Consider the following 15,278-nt stretch of genomic DNA (forward strand, 5'->3'; position numbering starts at 1 on the left):
TGCTTATAAAATATAAGTTTTTCTAAGGGCAAGTCACAACATACATTGACTTGATATAGTTCTCATTACTAGTGATATTGGTTTGTTCTGTTTTAAAAACACAAGTAATAAATATTCAGCATCCTTGGTGGCTCAGACAGTAAAGAATCTGCCTGCAGTACAGGAGACTCAGGTTCGGATCCCTGGGTTGGAAACATCCCCTGGAGACGGTAATGACAAACCACTCCAGTATTCTTGCCTGGAGAATTCCATGGACAAAGGAGCCTGGCAGGCTTCAGTCCATAGAGTTGCAAAGAGTTGGACACAACTGAGCGACTAACACACAGAAAATAAATTTTTAAATAATCAAAGAAGATAAACAAGTACGTGAAAATCACAGGTCAAACTTAAAAGAGCTGAGGTCTTCAGGATTTTGGTAAACATAAAGTTTTACCCACTGGTAAAGGACCTGCTTCTAATAGAGGATTGCTGATATGAGAGCTCCTGAGGTAGCTGGTTTGCTAATGAGTCCAGGTAAGTATAATTATTATGCCAAGAGAACAGCAATGAGCAAATCACACAGAAAAGACAGATGGAAAGCTGACTGGCGATCTCCAAACATAATAAAACTATCTATAGCGATGTTCATTGTGGCATTGTTTATAACAGCAAAATTATATTGTTTATAAAGGCAAAATTTATAATAGCAAAAAAAATTCTGATTGTTCATCAATATGAAACTGGTCAAATTACACATGCTCATAAAATGAAACGGTACTCCACAGCCATTAAAAGGAACAATTTAAACTCACAAAAGCTAATAGGAAAATAAATCATTAAGCTTTTTAAAAAGTTAAATATACCTCCAATTGTAGAATCTATATATTTAAATGTAATGAAAATTTCCAAGATGGATAAGAAAGAGTAAACAGTAGTTACCTCTGGGGAGTAAGAATAGGGAATGAAGACAGGAGAACTTTGTCCTTTCACGTCACATCCTAAACTGAATCTCTTATCATACATATATATCACCTCTATAATAAAAACAAAACAATGAAAGCAATGAACAAAAAACTGAACGATGCTGAGCAAGTGATAGGACCATGATGATTTTTAGTTTCCTTTTTACACTTTTCTGGATTTTCTCAATTTTCTGTGATTAACAGTATGTTAGCATATATTGCTTCTTATACCCCCAAAACTTTTTTTGTTTTAGATTTTTTAATAAGTATGGTCACTTTTAGTTCAAATTAGGGAGAAAAATCCAGAGCTCCGTTATAAGCACTATAGCAATTACAAGGAAATATGGAAAGACTCAATTCTCAAAGTGCTCATTTATTTGGAGAAAACTGTCATGAACATCAAGACATCAAAAGTTAAAGAAAATCCTTGATTTAGTTTACTGGAGTTGTTTAGGTGGTACAGGCTCCTATGGAAGCAAAAGATACCAGTATTGTGAGGAAAGCTGTGCCAGATACTTGAAAGACTTAAGTGAATTATATAAAAGAATTTTTTTTTTTCAAAATTCAAGTCTAACCTCCCACTCAACGTTGAAATTCCTTTTACCACTCATTCAATCTCTGCTTAAGTATCCTATGTTAAAAATTCTCATAAGTAGTCCATTCCATTTGTTAACAACTCTAAGTTCTTTCTTATGTTAAAAGCTAAAATGTCTATCGTTTTCAACACTGGCTGACTTGTCCTAGTTCTCTCTGAGCAACAGTTTAGACAATTTTCATTTACTATTATGATCCTTCTGCAAGAATAAAACCTCCCAATTCCTCAAATGGTTTCTACACCCTTCGTTATTCTAATTATTCTCCTCTGAACAAACTAATTTCTCAGTTTGCCTCTTAGAATCAAATACCCTAATTGAACACAGAATTCCAGAACTGATCTGACCAGTGCTTTTATCTCCTTAGGCTGGGTCACCATGAACACAGAGCAAGAGTAGTTGCTAGGCGGTATACAATTCATCGCCAAATCAGCAGCACTGTTCAGATCATAAGTAATTTATGTTTTAAGGAATTTAAAGCATTAAAAGAGAAAGATCACTGCGGAGTGAGGAACTGAGGACATTTTCAACAACAAAAGTAGACTATAAGCTAGGAAAGGAAGAACACACTTTCAACAAGCAGAAAACAGAACGCTGCCATGGTGCGAATGAACAAAGCTAGTGCTGAGCAAAATATCTGCGTAAGGATGGGCAAGAACATAGGGCCAAAAGGAGGACTAGAGTCATACTACCGAGAACCCTTAACCTCCAGGGGATAAGGCATGATTAAAGGGTTTAAACCAAGAAATTGATTTCTTGATTGAGATATTTGGAATGATTAAATCAATATCAGTTTGTCAAATTCAACATCAGATTAAATACTGTTTGAATTTTTTTTTTCTAAATTGAGTTATGGTTAATTCACAGTGTTGTATTAGTTACAAGTATACAGCAAAGTGATTCAGTTTTAACATATATTGTGCATTATTTTTCAGATTATTTTCAATTACAGAGAGAAAGAGCATAGTTAGCTGAACAGAATTCCTTGAAAGTGAAAGCTGCCTGATATTAGAACAAATTGAAAGCAGCAGCTCCTTCTCTGAAGCATCAATTCAATTAAAGAGGAATTTCTGGTTTAATAGTGCTTCTGGCTGAAGAATCTTTCATAAGGGATAGTTCTGTAATACAGTGTGGCAGTAGAGAATTAAAACTGTCCAAGGGACACTGCAAACCCCAACCTCTCCCAAATCCTGCTACTCAACAGCAGGGATCTAAAGGAATAAATAGATTCCCAGCTGCTGAGAGAAAATGTCTTACTAAAAGCAAAGCAAAATTCTCATTAATGAAAAATCAACCATGAAGAAAATTTCTGTGTGTCTCATAATCCCTAGAAATAACCAAATCCATTTTGGGTTAATACAGATTTAACAAAACAGTGGGAGAGAACAGAGGAAAGCAGTTTCATTTGCCAGAAGCTGGGGGAAACACTTAACAGAGATCACAACCAACAATGCTTCTAATCCACAGAATCAAAAGAAACATGAACTCTATCCAATGAAGGGTGCTGGGAAAAGGTTCTCATAGATAAATTCCCTCACTCACAACTGAGCCACCTTATCCCACCTTGTTCAACACGGATACGATAGGCTGTAACTTGAATTTCCCAAGATCAAATTCAATAGGTAATCCAAACCCTGCTTTTCCTGATCTGATAATCTCTAAAATCACAGTCCCTGCACTCATTCAAAACCAGCCCTGCGCTTCTACTATATCAGGCGCCTAGAACACAAAAACCATTAAGAAACAGCCTCTACCCTCATGAAGCTTAGTCGACACACCTTGCCTCATCTTAAACCCCAAAGCTCTTGAGTTAAAATATCGTCTCAGGTGGGTCAAGCGTCCTCAGTGGAAAAGCAATAAAGGACTTCACCTTTAGTTAGTGTGAGAGAAGTAAATATAAATAAGTAAATCATACTTCTTATGCTCTGCTCTGAAAGAAGAGAAGCCGACACACCTTTTCAAGTCGAATATGAGCATACAGTTAGCCTGGACTACACAGGAGAAGCAGGGGACAAAGACAAGCAACAGGGGGGTGGAACGCCAATAAATACATTGGGAGGGATATGACAGCTGTACTCCTTCAAAGCATGATTAGAAAGAACCTGCTACTAAGCCGACTGAGATTTTACGGTGCGGTGAGAAGGAAGAAAAGAATAGAGGCTGCCCGCTCAATTGACGCCCGCTATCCGTGGTCCCTAGCTCGTCCACTCTCACTAGAGGACAGCTCTAGATATTATTTAATAGGATCTGGGCCTGCCAGCCAACAACACTGTCACATGGCCACCGGAACGGAGAGGTAACAGTCCCTCACAGGAGCGTGAGGAAAAACAAGAGTGGAAAGAACTCAAGATGTTCATAAAGGAGTCAACATAATGGTTCCCCGAGACACGGGCGGGGCGTGAAGTTTGGAAAAGGTGGTAACCCGACGCCCACTGGAAGCTCGTGGAGATCCCTGAGCGACCTCGGTCCCTCCACCCCGTCCGTGCACTCACCGCGCACGCAGAGCAGCGACATGGCCGAGCAGCCGGCGATCCTCCGCCGCGCCCCCGCCCCGCCGCTGCGCCGGGCCGCTCCCTCTTCCCTCTTAGCAGGTGCCGCGGCAGTTCCCGCTATCGACCCCACGGGTCTCGCCGCTCCTCATGGTCCCCGTCGCAGGCAGCGTCCCGCCGCTCCGTCTGACCCGCTCCAATCTTCACCGTCTGAGCGGGCTCCCGATAGTGGGGACTACCGGCCGGCAGGCGGGGGACTGGGCGCGGCACCACGGCGCCATCGCTGGGAGGTAAAGGCGATCGGGACTCCCTCCCTCACTCCACCCGGGATCCGAGCGAGCGCCGGGATGGAGCCAAGCCCTGGCGCCCCGCCTCCCAGCCAATCAACTCACGCCCAGTCCGCCGCCCCGCCCCCGAAGGGCACGTAGGAGGCGGGGTCCCTTTCCGCTTGCCTCAGTAAAAGAATGAAGGCAACTCGGCCCACTAACGAGGCTTAGGGCCGGGAGGGGCGGGCTTCCCCGGCACCTGTGTGAGGCGGGAATTGCAGCTTTGTGCCCCTTTCATGTGGGCGGGGCTTCTACCCAGGAACAGATTCTTTTCATTGAGAATTTCTGTCCGACTTCCTTAAAGAGTCTATCCCTCTGTAACATTAACAAGAAAGTACCACACTGAAACTAATTTGTTGGTTAGTCGCTAAGTCGTGTCCGACTCTTTTGCGACCCCATGGACTGTAGCTTACCAGGCTCCGCTGTCCATGGGATTTCCTCGGTAAGAATACCGGAGTGGGTTGCCATTTCCTCCTCCAGGGAATCTTCCCCATCCAGGGATTGAACCCTCATCGCCTGTATTGGCAGGCAGATTCTCTACAATGAGTCACCTGGGAAGCTCCGAGTCCTCATTAAGCCCTCCTCAAGTTTCTGTGTTTGCAAGCCGTTGGCACAGCTGGATTCTGCCTGTCAGACCCAGGGAGGGTCTATATTAATCTAACAGGGTCTTTGCCCTTTAAAAGCAAACCTAGCTAGCTGTAAGTAGGAGCCTGGAGAAGGAAAGGGGAAGACTTGATTTATCCAGGGTTTGTCCAAATTTAGAGAAATATCCAAAGAAAGATTTTGAGCAAAGCAACTCCACAAGCCTAGACAACAAAGATGCCTGAGGGGCATTCTCTGGACTTCTGGAGGTTGAAATATCTAGCTCTTTAGCCCAGCTGTCCTAACCTCAAGAGCAAGGGACTAAAAAGATGTTGAACTTCTGGGTTCTGGAACTAAGAATAGAGACCAAAAAACAAAACAAACAAAAAAACTCTTATGGAACCAGTGATTCTCCTAGAGGATGCAGAGGCCATCCAACAAAGGATGGAAAGTCACTCTGCACTTGGAAAAAGTATAGAGTAGTGGGAAACAACCTAATAAAATCGTGAAGAGCATGAAATTTGAAGCCAATCATATTCACCTGGTATAGTACCTATTGTCATGTAACAAATTACCCCAAAACTTAGTAGCTTAAAACTGCATTTATTATCTCACAGTTACTGTACAGCACAGAGAACAATATTACTACTATAATAATTACTATACTATCAATATCCTATGATAAACCATAATGGAAAAGAATATTAAAAAAGAAGATATATGTATCTATAACTGACTCACTTTGCTGTACAAATCATTAACACAATGTAAATCAACTATTTCAATTAAAATTTTTTTATTTAAAAAAACAAAAATATTTTAGTGCTATCAATATATATACCAAGTTGACTTCAAAAGTCTACATAAGCATATTTCCCATCAGCAAACTGGGAGTGATATACTAATATGTACTCTGTAACACTGAACAATAACATTTAAAAAATCTTTATCAATTAAAAAAATTTTCAATATTATCTCATAGTTTCTGTGGGTCAGAAATCTGGGTATGGCTTAATCAGATCCTCTGGTTCAAGGCTTCTTACAGACTGCAAGCAAAGTTCCAGCTGGACTGCAAAAGGATGCACTTCCAAACTCACTCATATGATTGTTGGCAGGTCTCAATTTCTCCTGGGCACTTGAACAGAGGGCCTCAGCTCCTTGTCGGCATTGACTGGTCTCAGTTCCTTGTCATGTGGACCTCTCCAAAATGGCAGGTAGCTTTCTCAAAGCATGCAAACCAAGAAGGCAATAAAGTCCAATAGCAAGAGGGAAGTCACAATCTTTTCTAATCTAATAATAGAGTGATATCTCCTTATTTTTTTTCATCAGAAGCAGTCACACTCAGGAAAAGGGAATTCCACAAGGACATAAATACCACCAGGAGGTAGGATCATTTGGGGGCCATCTTAGAAATCTGCCTACCATAAGTGGATTTGAATCATAGCTCTGGTACTTGTGACCTAGGGCAAGCTACATGACTTCAATTTCCCAGGAAATAATGATAGTATCTACTTCATAAGAGGGTTTTGAAGTTCAAATGACAAAATGCTTTTAAATTAGGGCTTCCCTGGTGGCTCAATGGTAAAGAATTCGCCTGCCAAAGCAGGAGACACCGGTTCAATCCTGGGTCCAGGAAGATCTCATGTGCCTCTGAACAATTAAGCCCATACTCCACAACTAATAAGCCTGTGCTCTAGAGCCAAGGAGCTGCAAATACCAAAGCCATGCACTGCAACTACTGAAGCCCATGCACATTAGAGCATGTGCTCCACAACAAGAGAAGCCCACACATCCCAACTAAACAAAGCCCGCTCGCAGCATGGACAAAAATAAATAAATAAATACCTGGTGCATACTACATGCCCAATACATGTTTGTTACTATTTAGGTTGTGAACATGATGGGGGAATGCAGCTGGGAGGTGAAAAGACACTAAGCAGAGCAACAGTCAGTGTCTGAAGGTTGTGATGTAGATGCTGAGGCATCCCAGTTTCCCAGTTAAAAGTTCAGAGGAAGAAAGCACTAAGGTCCTCTGCTCTCTAGGCACTTGACCAGGAACAATTATGCTCATAAGAAAGCTTAGGGTATCTTCAGAAGCAACTCAAACAGGGATAAAAAGCCAGAACCTTCTTGTCCCACTATTTACATTAATTTTTACAGCACAGTACTTGAAAGTTCTTCAGCATTTGCATGGATTTGACACTTAGATTTAGCTGGCAGGTAGCTGAGCACTAAGACTTTCTGAGATCCAGGAGATGAGGAGGAAGGAGGGAAGGATCAAAGAAAATAGGTAATAATGGAAACCCAAAAATTTCAAGACAGTAAAGCCAAAATACCAAGGGCTGGCATTGCTGCTGTCTTTTTGGAAACTCTCAGGCAGAAGGAGCAGAATACAAACCCTGTTCTAGGGGAACCCTCTACCAACTTCATGATCATCCTTAAGTCATGCTCCAAGACCACTAAAAGTTTACCCTTCCTGAGACTTCCCTTGTGGTCCAGTGGTTAAGAACCCACCTTGTACACTGTAAAGCAATTTTCTTCCAATTAAAATTTAAAAAAAAAGAATTCACCTTGAAATGAGGGATACAGGAGTTCATTCTGCGGTCCGGGAACTAAGATCCCACATGGTGCAGAGCAGCTAAGCCTGTGTGCCACAACTGTTGAAGCCTGCGCATTCTGGAAGCTTTCATGCTGCAACTACTGAGCCCATGTGCCACAACTAGTTGAAGGATGCGCTGCAATGAAAAATCCCACATGCCACATGGTGCAACCATAAATAAACAATAGATAAATAACTCAATTTAACAAGTATTTATTAAACACCTTTTAAGTCAGGCATAGAGAGACAATACAAAAGTAACATAGTAATCACAGTTCTTATCCTTAAATAGTTTATAAGTGATAGGAAAGATCTATGGGAGATGAGGGGGAACTAAACTAGGGTGGTAAATATAGAACTGAGGGGGAAGGAAAGAGACAATCCCCCTAACCCTTCCATCAGTGTTAAGGAGCCAAAAGTGATGGAACTTGGCACACAATGACTACGAATATAGTAGAGAAGATCCTTTCTTTCATAGCCAACAACTGGGTGAGAGGGCAAAGGAGAGAGTTTTAAACTCAGATTAGGCAATTCCCTGGCAGTCCAGTAGTTAGGACTCTGTGCTTTCACTGCAAGGTCCCAGGTTCAATCCCTGGTTGGGGAACTAAGATTCCACAAACTGAATGGTGCAGCCAAATAAATTTTAAAAATAAATAAATAAAGTCAGATTGGCTAAGAAGATGATGTTATGGTTAATGTAGTTTTGAGGACAAAGATGTGTCCCTTGGACATGTATATTAAGTTTGAGATGTGCTGGGATAACCTTCAGATAGTCACATTAGACAGTATGTAAGATATAACTGACCCTGAGAAAGCAATCCAGGCTAGAGATAGAGATTTCAGTCAATAAAGATATGACTATTTTAATCCCTATTTTGTTGATAAAGAAAATGAGGCAATAATAGTTGGCATAATCCTCCCATTCATTAGCTCATGAAATTACTTGGCCTATAAAAACTAACCACTCCCACAGCCCTGGGCCCTCTCACCTTCTGAGGACTACATTCTGCCTATGGAATGTGTATCTCTCTAAATAAATCCACTTTCACTTTTTCTATGGCTCACTCCTAAATTCTTTCCTGAGCAACATCAAGGACCCTCACTTGGTGGCCAATCCCAACAACTCGCCCAAGACCTGGAACATGACCATTCTCTTGTTCTCCATTTTCCTGCAATAAAAGATAGCCTGAAAATGACTGCAAAATTAGGATAAAAATCTCATGAATGTATACAGCAAAACAGAAGAAAAAACAGTATCTCCTCAAGAGACAAAAGGCTGCACATCCCAATAATCTCCTGTACATCTCCAAAGAGACCCTTGTTTGAATATCTAAAGTTCATTTAGTTCACAACCTAGGAGATAACTCTATATTGTAAAACTGGGGACTAGACTTAATCCTTAGAGAGACTTATCTTTATTCCTAAGGTTAGAATAAGGACTCAGATTTACCATGTCTCCAATAAAACACTCTAGGAATTGGGGAGAGGGTAAACAGTCCCTTTGCCCTTAATAAATGGAGAAAATAATTTTGATTTATCCTTAATACTTTCAAAGTCCTCAACTCTCCAAGCAAATGTTCTCACCAAAAGGTGATTAGAGGGAACCAGAGGGACTTCCCTGAGGGTCTAGTTGTTATGAATTACCTTGCAGTTCAGGGGATGCAGGTTTGCTCCCTGGTCAGTGAACTAAGATCCCACATGCCACAGGGCAACTAAGCCCATGCACCACAACTAGAGAGTCCATTTGCCACAACGAAGACCCCAAGCGCCACAACTAAGACCCAATGCAGCCAAATAAATTTTAAAACGTGAACAGATGCAATTTTCTTTTCTTGGACTTACTTCTTAAACTACTACAATCAAACATTTCTTTGCAGTGGAAATACCAGGGAGTGGTGGAAGTACCAGGGAACACTAAAGGATTTGTTAATTGTCCAAACCATTTTGAATCCTAAATTGATGTTTTCTGCTGTTTGGAGGCAAATGATCTCTAGAAGAGTATGCTTGCAACCTGGGCCCTGTAAACTAGAGGTCTCTACTACAAATCAGGGGATAGGACAGCAAGGCAGATGTCAACTGTTGTCAGGCCTTTTACAGTCTCTCCTGAGGCAAAACTGGGGTCTCCTCAGTGACATACACTTACAATTCTCATACTTCATTTGGGAAACTATTCTTTAACAGAAAGATAAAAATCAAATTGGCATAATCTCAAAACAGAGGGCTTCCAACCATTTGTAAATATTAAATGTTCTTTTTTGTTCTTAGAATATATGACCTATCTTCTGAGAAAGGAGGAACACAGAACTTAAAGTAACTTGCTTTAAAACAAAGAATAATGCTCCAATGATCTATCAATGTATTCTCATTACCAAAAAAGAACACATTCCTTCAGGATTAGGGTCAGAGGGCCTAAGGTTTTCTTTAAGGATTTTGTCTTCTATAGCAATAAGCCTTTTCATATGCAAATATAAACTCCCAGAAGAGATGGCTATAGAAAAATGGTTTGGCTTAATAAAGCATTGTGAATAGACAGATGTGCAGGGGAATATGAGAGAGGGTCAATAAAACATCCTTAGATGGTTGAAGGTCTCTTAAGAATATTTAAGGAACTGGGAGGTTCAAATATTCAATTTTAAATTATTTAGGTAGATATCTTTCTACCCCTTACATCACCCCCAAAGCTTCAGTAAAGCCTGCCATTCACAAATGCTTCCCATAAGGGGTTTGGGGGAGAAAAAGAATTCTGTCTAGGTTAGGAAAAAAAAAAAGAAAGATCAGCTGAGGGAGGTGAAACATGAGTGAATTACAAATTCAGCAAGGGCCAGGGACCCTAGGCCCAGAATGGTCATGAGAAGTCAACGTCCTCCCCACTCCTGGAATTCACAGAAGGCTCCAGGATGGCACTAGACTTCCCACTGAATATGGAGTAAAGAGCTAGATGCAATTTTATTTAATCTCAAAGGAAAGGGTAACCCCAACTACCATCTCAGTTTCAACTGAAATAGGGAAAGTTTGTTTCATCACTGAGATTTTATCTATAAAAGCAGAAGGGCTATTTGAATAGGCCCTGTTGCTGCTAAGTCACTTCAGTCGTGTCCGACTCTGTCTGACCCCATAGACGGCAGCCCATCAGGCTCCCCTGTCCCTGGGATTCTCCAGGCAAGAAGACTGGAGTGGGTTGCCATTTCCTTCTCCAGTGCATGAAAGCGAAAAGTGAAAGTGAAGTCACTCAGTAGTGTCCGACTCTTTGCGAGCCCATGGACCACAGCCTACCCAGGCTCCTCCGTCCATGGGATTTTCCAGGCAAGAGTACTGGAGTGGGGTGCCATCACCTTCTCCAATAGGCCCTGTGCATAGACAAAAGTTTATACAATCTGTTGCTAAAGGAACAAGCTGCAAATATACTATACAAAACATCTTTTTTTTTCCACATGCACAGCTGCAGGGATCTTAGGTCCCCGACCAGGCTTCCTGCGGTGGAAGGACAGAGTCCTAACCACTGGACTGCCAGAGAATTCCCAAAAGATCTGTCTTTTGAGCCAAGGGCTCCCAGGGCCTAGCCGTGTGGACAGAAAGAGAAGGAATGGCTGTCAGGGGCTGAAGGCTAATCCACACGGCATAATGCTGCCAAGCACACAGGGTACGGCAGGAGAAAATCCTAAGAGAAAGTCAAAATTCAATTCACATCTTTATGAACCTGAACAGATGGGCAAACTCATCCTCTGGAGATAATCAACCCCATCTGGCAAAAAGAGAACAGTTATCAATTCCAAGAGCCAAAACACACAAAGATTTTAGTAATGCTGGGGAGAGGGGGAGTAAGTGGGTGGGGGCGAGTGGAGTTGGAAGGGGCGGGTGGTGGGGAGAGGGAACTCAGGACTGACAAAGACCTGCCCAGTGGTCATAAGCACCATGAGGAGCTCTCTGGCACAAACCAAGACCTGCTGGCATGTCCAACACACACGCATACATATGATCTAGAGCCCTCTTCCTCCTTAATTTACTATTTCTGACTCATTTTCTTCTTCAAACTATGTAATATAGATGTGAAGTAGAACCTCAAGTCTCCATGTGTGGCCTTTGTTTTTCCTCCTCCTCAAACTCTAAACCTTGCCCACAGCTATCTATATATGTCAGTAGGTTCCAAATCTTTATCTTTAGTTCAGACTGCTCTCCTCAGCTTCAGACCTATATGTCTAATAACCCACGAGGTTTCTCTACTTGAATATCACTCTGTTACTCAAACTCAGTATGTGAAAATTTAAAACCACTGGAATGCCTTAAAATATATATTCTACTTCTTCACCCAGAAAGTCTACTTGACAAAATAAAATCTCCTTGTTCTGTTTTAAAAGATCAGTGTGCTTAGAGTCACCAAATTATTATTTTTCTGTTGGTCCTAAAGTAAAAAGGTTCTTGTAAAGATTCACAACTCTTACTAAATAAGGGAATGTTGACATTATTTGGAACAACAAACAATTATAAAAAACCTGTTTTATCTGTACATTTAATGCAATCCTAATAAAAATCCTAGAAGATATGCATGTGTATGTGTGTCTATGAAAACTGGCCAGCTGATCCTAAAATTTATACAGAAATGGAATGGGCTGAAAATAGTCAATATAATCTTATGATCTTAAAGTTGGAGGATATACACCACCACATATCAACGCAGTAATTAAGACAGTGAGACAATGGTGCAAGGAGGGACAGGAACATATCATATATTATTAACATGTGTTTTATGAAAAACAGACATTGCATAGAAAAGGGGGAAAGGATTGTTTTGTTCATAAAAATCACCCAAAACTTGGAAATGCTGCAAAGAAAAAACATCAGGGGCAGCCAAAGATTACCCAGGCAACAAACTTTTGCTTTACTCATGATGTGTTATTAAGGGCTAACTCTGCGTACTACCATGTGTAAAATAGGCAGCTAGTGGGGAGCTGTTATACAGCACAGGGAGCTCAGTTTGGTGCTCTGTGATGCCCAAGAGGGGCGGAAGGGGAGGCAGGGTGGGAGGGAGGCTCAAAAGGAAGGAGATATATGTATAGATACAGCTGATTCACTTTGTTGTACAGCAGACGCACAACACTGTAAAGCTCCAATAATAAAATTTAAAAAGGAAATCACCCCCCAAATAAATAAACAAACAAAAATTAAAGGCTAATTCTGTGAAGTCATATGTTAACGAATAGATTTTTGTCTGGTGATGATGCAAAGGATTTCTGATTATTAGAAAACGTTATGGTGTTACTATCCTGTAGACACTAACTACCTTTATATCTAATCTAAAATCTCATTTTAGCACTCTTTTTTCAAATGCCTGTGAATACCCAGGATGGTTAATTTTATGTGTCAACTTAACTGGGCCACAGGGTACCAAATATTTGGTCAAACATTATTCTGGATATGTCTATAAGGATGGTTCTGAATGAAATTAACATTTGAATAGGCACACTGAGTAAAGCTTCCTTTACTCAGGAAGGGCTTCCCTTGTGGCTCAGCTGGTAAAGAATCTGCCTGCAATGCTGGAGACCTGGGTTTGATCCCTGGGTTGGGAAGTCCCCTGGAGAAGGGAAAAAGCTACCCACTCCAGTATTTGGTCTGGATAATTCCATAGACTGTATAGTCCATGGAGTCCCAAAGAGTAAGACAGGACTAAGCAACTTTCACTTTCACTGAGTAAAGCAGATTGCTCTCCCTAATGTGGTGGGGCAGGGGAGGGTCCTCATCTAATCAGTGGAAGACCTGAATAGACAAAAGAACTGAAGAAGAGAATTTCTCTCTGACTGACTTCCTTTGAGCTGAGACATTAGTCTTTTTTCCTACCAGTGGACTCGAACTGAAAAATCAGTTTTGCCTGAGTCTTCAGGCTGCCGGCTTTCAGACTGTAACTATACTGGCATTTTTCTTGGTTCTCAGGCCTTTGGACTGGAACTGGAACTACACCATCAGCTATCCTGGGTCTCTGGCTTGACAGGTTGGGACTTGTCAGCCTCCGCAATACTGTGAGCCAACTCCTTATAATAAAACCTCTCCATTTGTGTATCTACATATACACACACCCGGAACTCTGACTAATATAATCCCTAATTTCCTCAATTGCTCATTACACATGCTTTACCTGCTTATCTTTGATATATGTTCATTCTAGCTTCTTGTAAGAATCTTGCTCTTAACTTTTTGGAAATTGTACTATAACAGTTTTTGTAAAAGTTTCTGGTTCAACTAAATAACCATATGAGGGAAAAATGAATCTTGACATCTATTTCACACTATACATAAAATCTATTCCAGATGATTAAATAAGAGGTAAAATAATAAAGTTCCTAGACAATAACCTAAGATAATACACTCATTTCCAAGTAGACAAAGACTTTTAAAATAGGGCATAAAAACCATTGAATATAAACAAAAAGATGTAAACTGGACAGGTTAAAGAAGCTCTGCATATTGAAAGACTCCACTAAGAGAATAAAGTCAAGCTACAGAATGGGAAAATGGATTTGCAATAGATTCCTCATCAGAAAAACATCAAACAAATTCCAGCTGAAAGACATTCTACAAAATATCTGAAATATCTGATCAATAAAATTGTCTATAAAATTGCCCAGATCATCAAGAACAAGGAAGTCTGAGAAAATATCAACGCCAAGAGGAGTTTAAGGAGACATAAAAACTAAACCTAATGTGTTATTCTGGATGGGACATTAGGTAGAAACTAAGGAAATCAGAATAAAGTATGGACTTTAATGATAATGTATCAGTTCAGTTCAGTTGCTCAGTTGTGTCAGATTCTTTGTAACCCCATGGACTACAGTACGCCAGGCCTCCCTGTCCATTGCCAACTCCCAGAGTTTACCAAAACTCATGTCCATTGAGTCAGTGATGCCATCCAACCATCTAATCCTCTGTCATCCCCTTCTCCTCCTGCCCTCAATCTTTCCCAGCATCAGGGTCTTTTCAAATGAGTCAGCTCTTCTCATCACGTGGCCAAAATATTGGAGTTTCAGTTTCAACATCAGTCCTTCCAATGAACACCTAGGACTGATCTCCTTTAGGATGTATCCTAAATACATATTTACATGTATTGATATATATAATGTATCAATATTGGTTAATTAATTATAGCACATGTACCATACTAATGTAAGATGTTATTAAACAATTGTGGAGAACAAAGCAGAGAATTGAGTGTGGGGTACACAGAAACTTTCTGTACTATCTTCACAAATTTTCTGTAAATCTAAAATTATTCTAAAATGAAAAGTTTATTTTTAGGGATTTTCCTGGTGGTCCAGTGGTTGCCGTTAGCCTTTCAATGCAAGGGGTGTGGGTTGGATCCCTGGTGGGGAGCTAAGATTCCGATGCCTCCCACCAAAACATCGAAAACATAAAACAAAAACAATATTATAACAAATTCAATAAAGACTTTTAAAATGATCCCGATAATAAAAAACTTTTTTAAAAATTTATTTTTTTAATCTAGTAATTTACCCAAATTTAGCTAGTAATCAAGTAATTTGCCCAATACAGCTAGTATAGTGTCCTTACCAAACCAAATGACTTCAAATTTGAGCTTTTTCCACGACACAAAACTCTTCCAATTTTACCCTCTATAAGGGGACGACAGAGGATGAGATGGCTGGATGGCATCATCGACTCAATGCATGTGAGTCTGAGTGAACTCCGGGAGTTGATGATGGACAGGGAGGCCTGGCGTGCTGCGATTCACGGGGTCGCAA

At 40.7% G+C, this 15,278-nt stretch overlaps 1 protein-coding gene across 2 annotated transcripts in view; it reads right to left on the bottom strand.

Annotated features, from left to right (window-relative positions):
- The window catches only part of UNC13B (unc-13 homolog B), a 227,442-nt gene extending 223,027 nt beyond the window's left edge, over positions 1-4,415 (bottom strand). For both annotated transcript variants that reach the window (XM_069576256.1, XM_069576259.1), the window contains exon 1: positions 4,027-4,415. In XM_069576256.1, the coding sequence (XP_069432357.1) occupies positions 4,027-4,048 (22 nt within the window). In that variant the 5' untranslated portion in view covers positions 4,049-4,415. The remainder of the gene's footprint in view (positions 1-4,026) is intronic.
- Between the last annotated feature and the right edge of the window lie 10,863 nt (positions 4,416-15,278).

The sequence above is a fragment of the Ovis canadensis genome, chromosome 2 (assembly GCF_042477335.2).
Source record: "Ovis canadensis isolate MfBH-ARS-UI-01 breed Bighorn chromosome 2, ARS-UI_OviCan_v2, whole genome shotgun sequence".
Classification (NCBI taxonomy): Eukaryota; Metazoa; Chordata; class Mammalia; order Artiodactyla; family Bovidae; genus Ovis; species Ovis canadensis.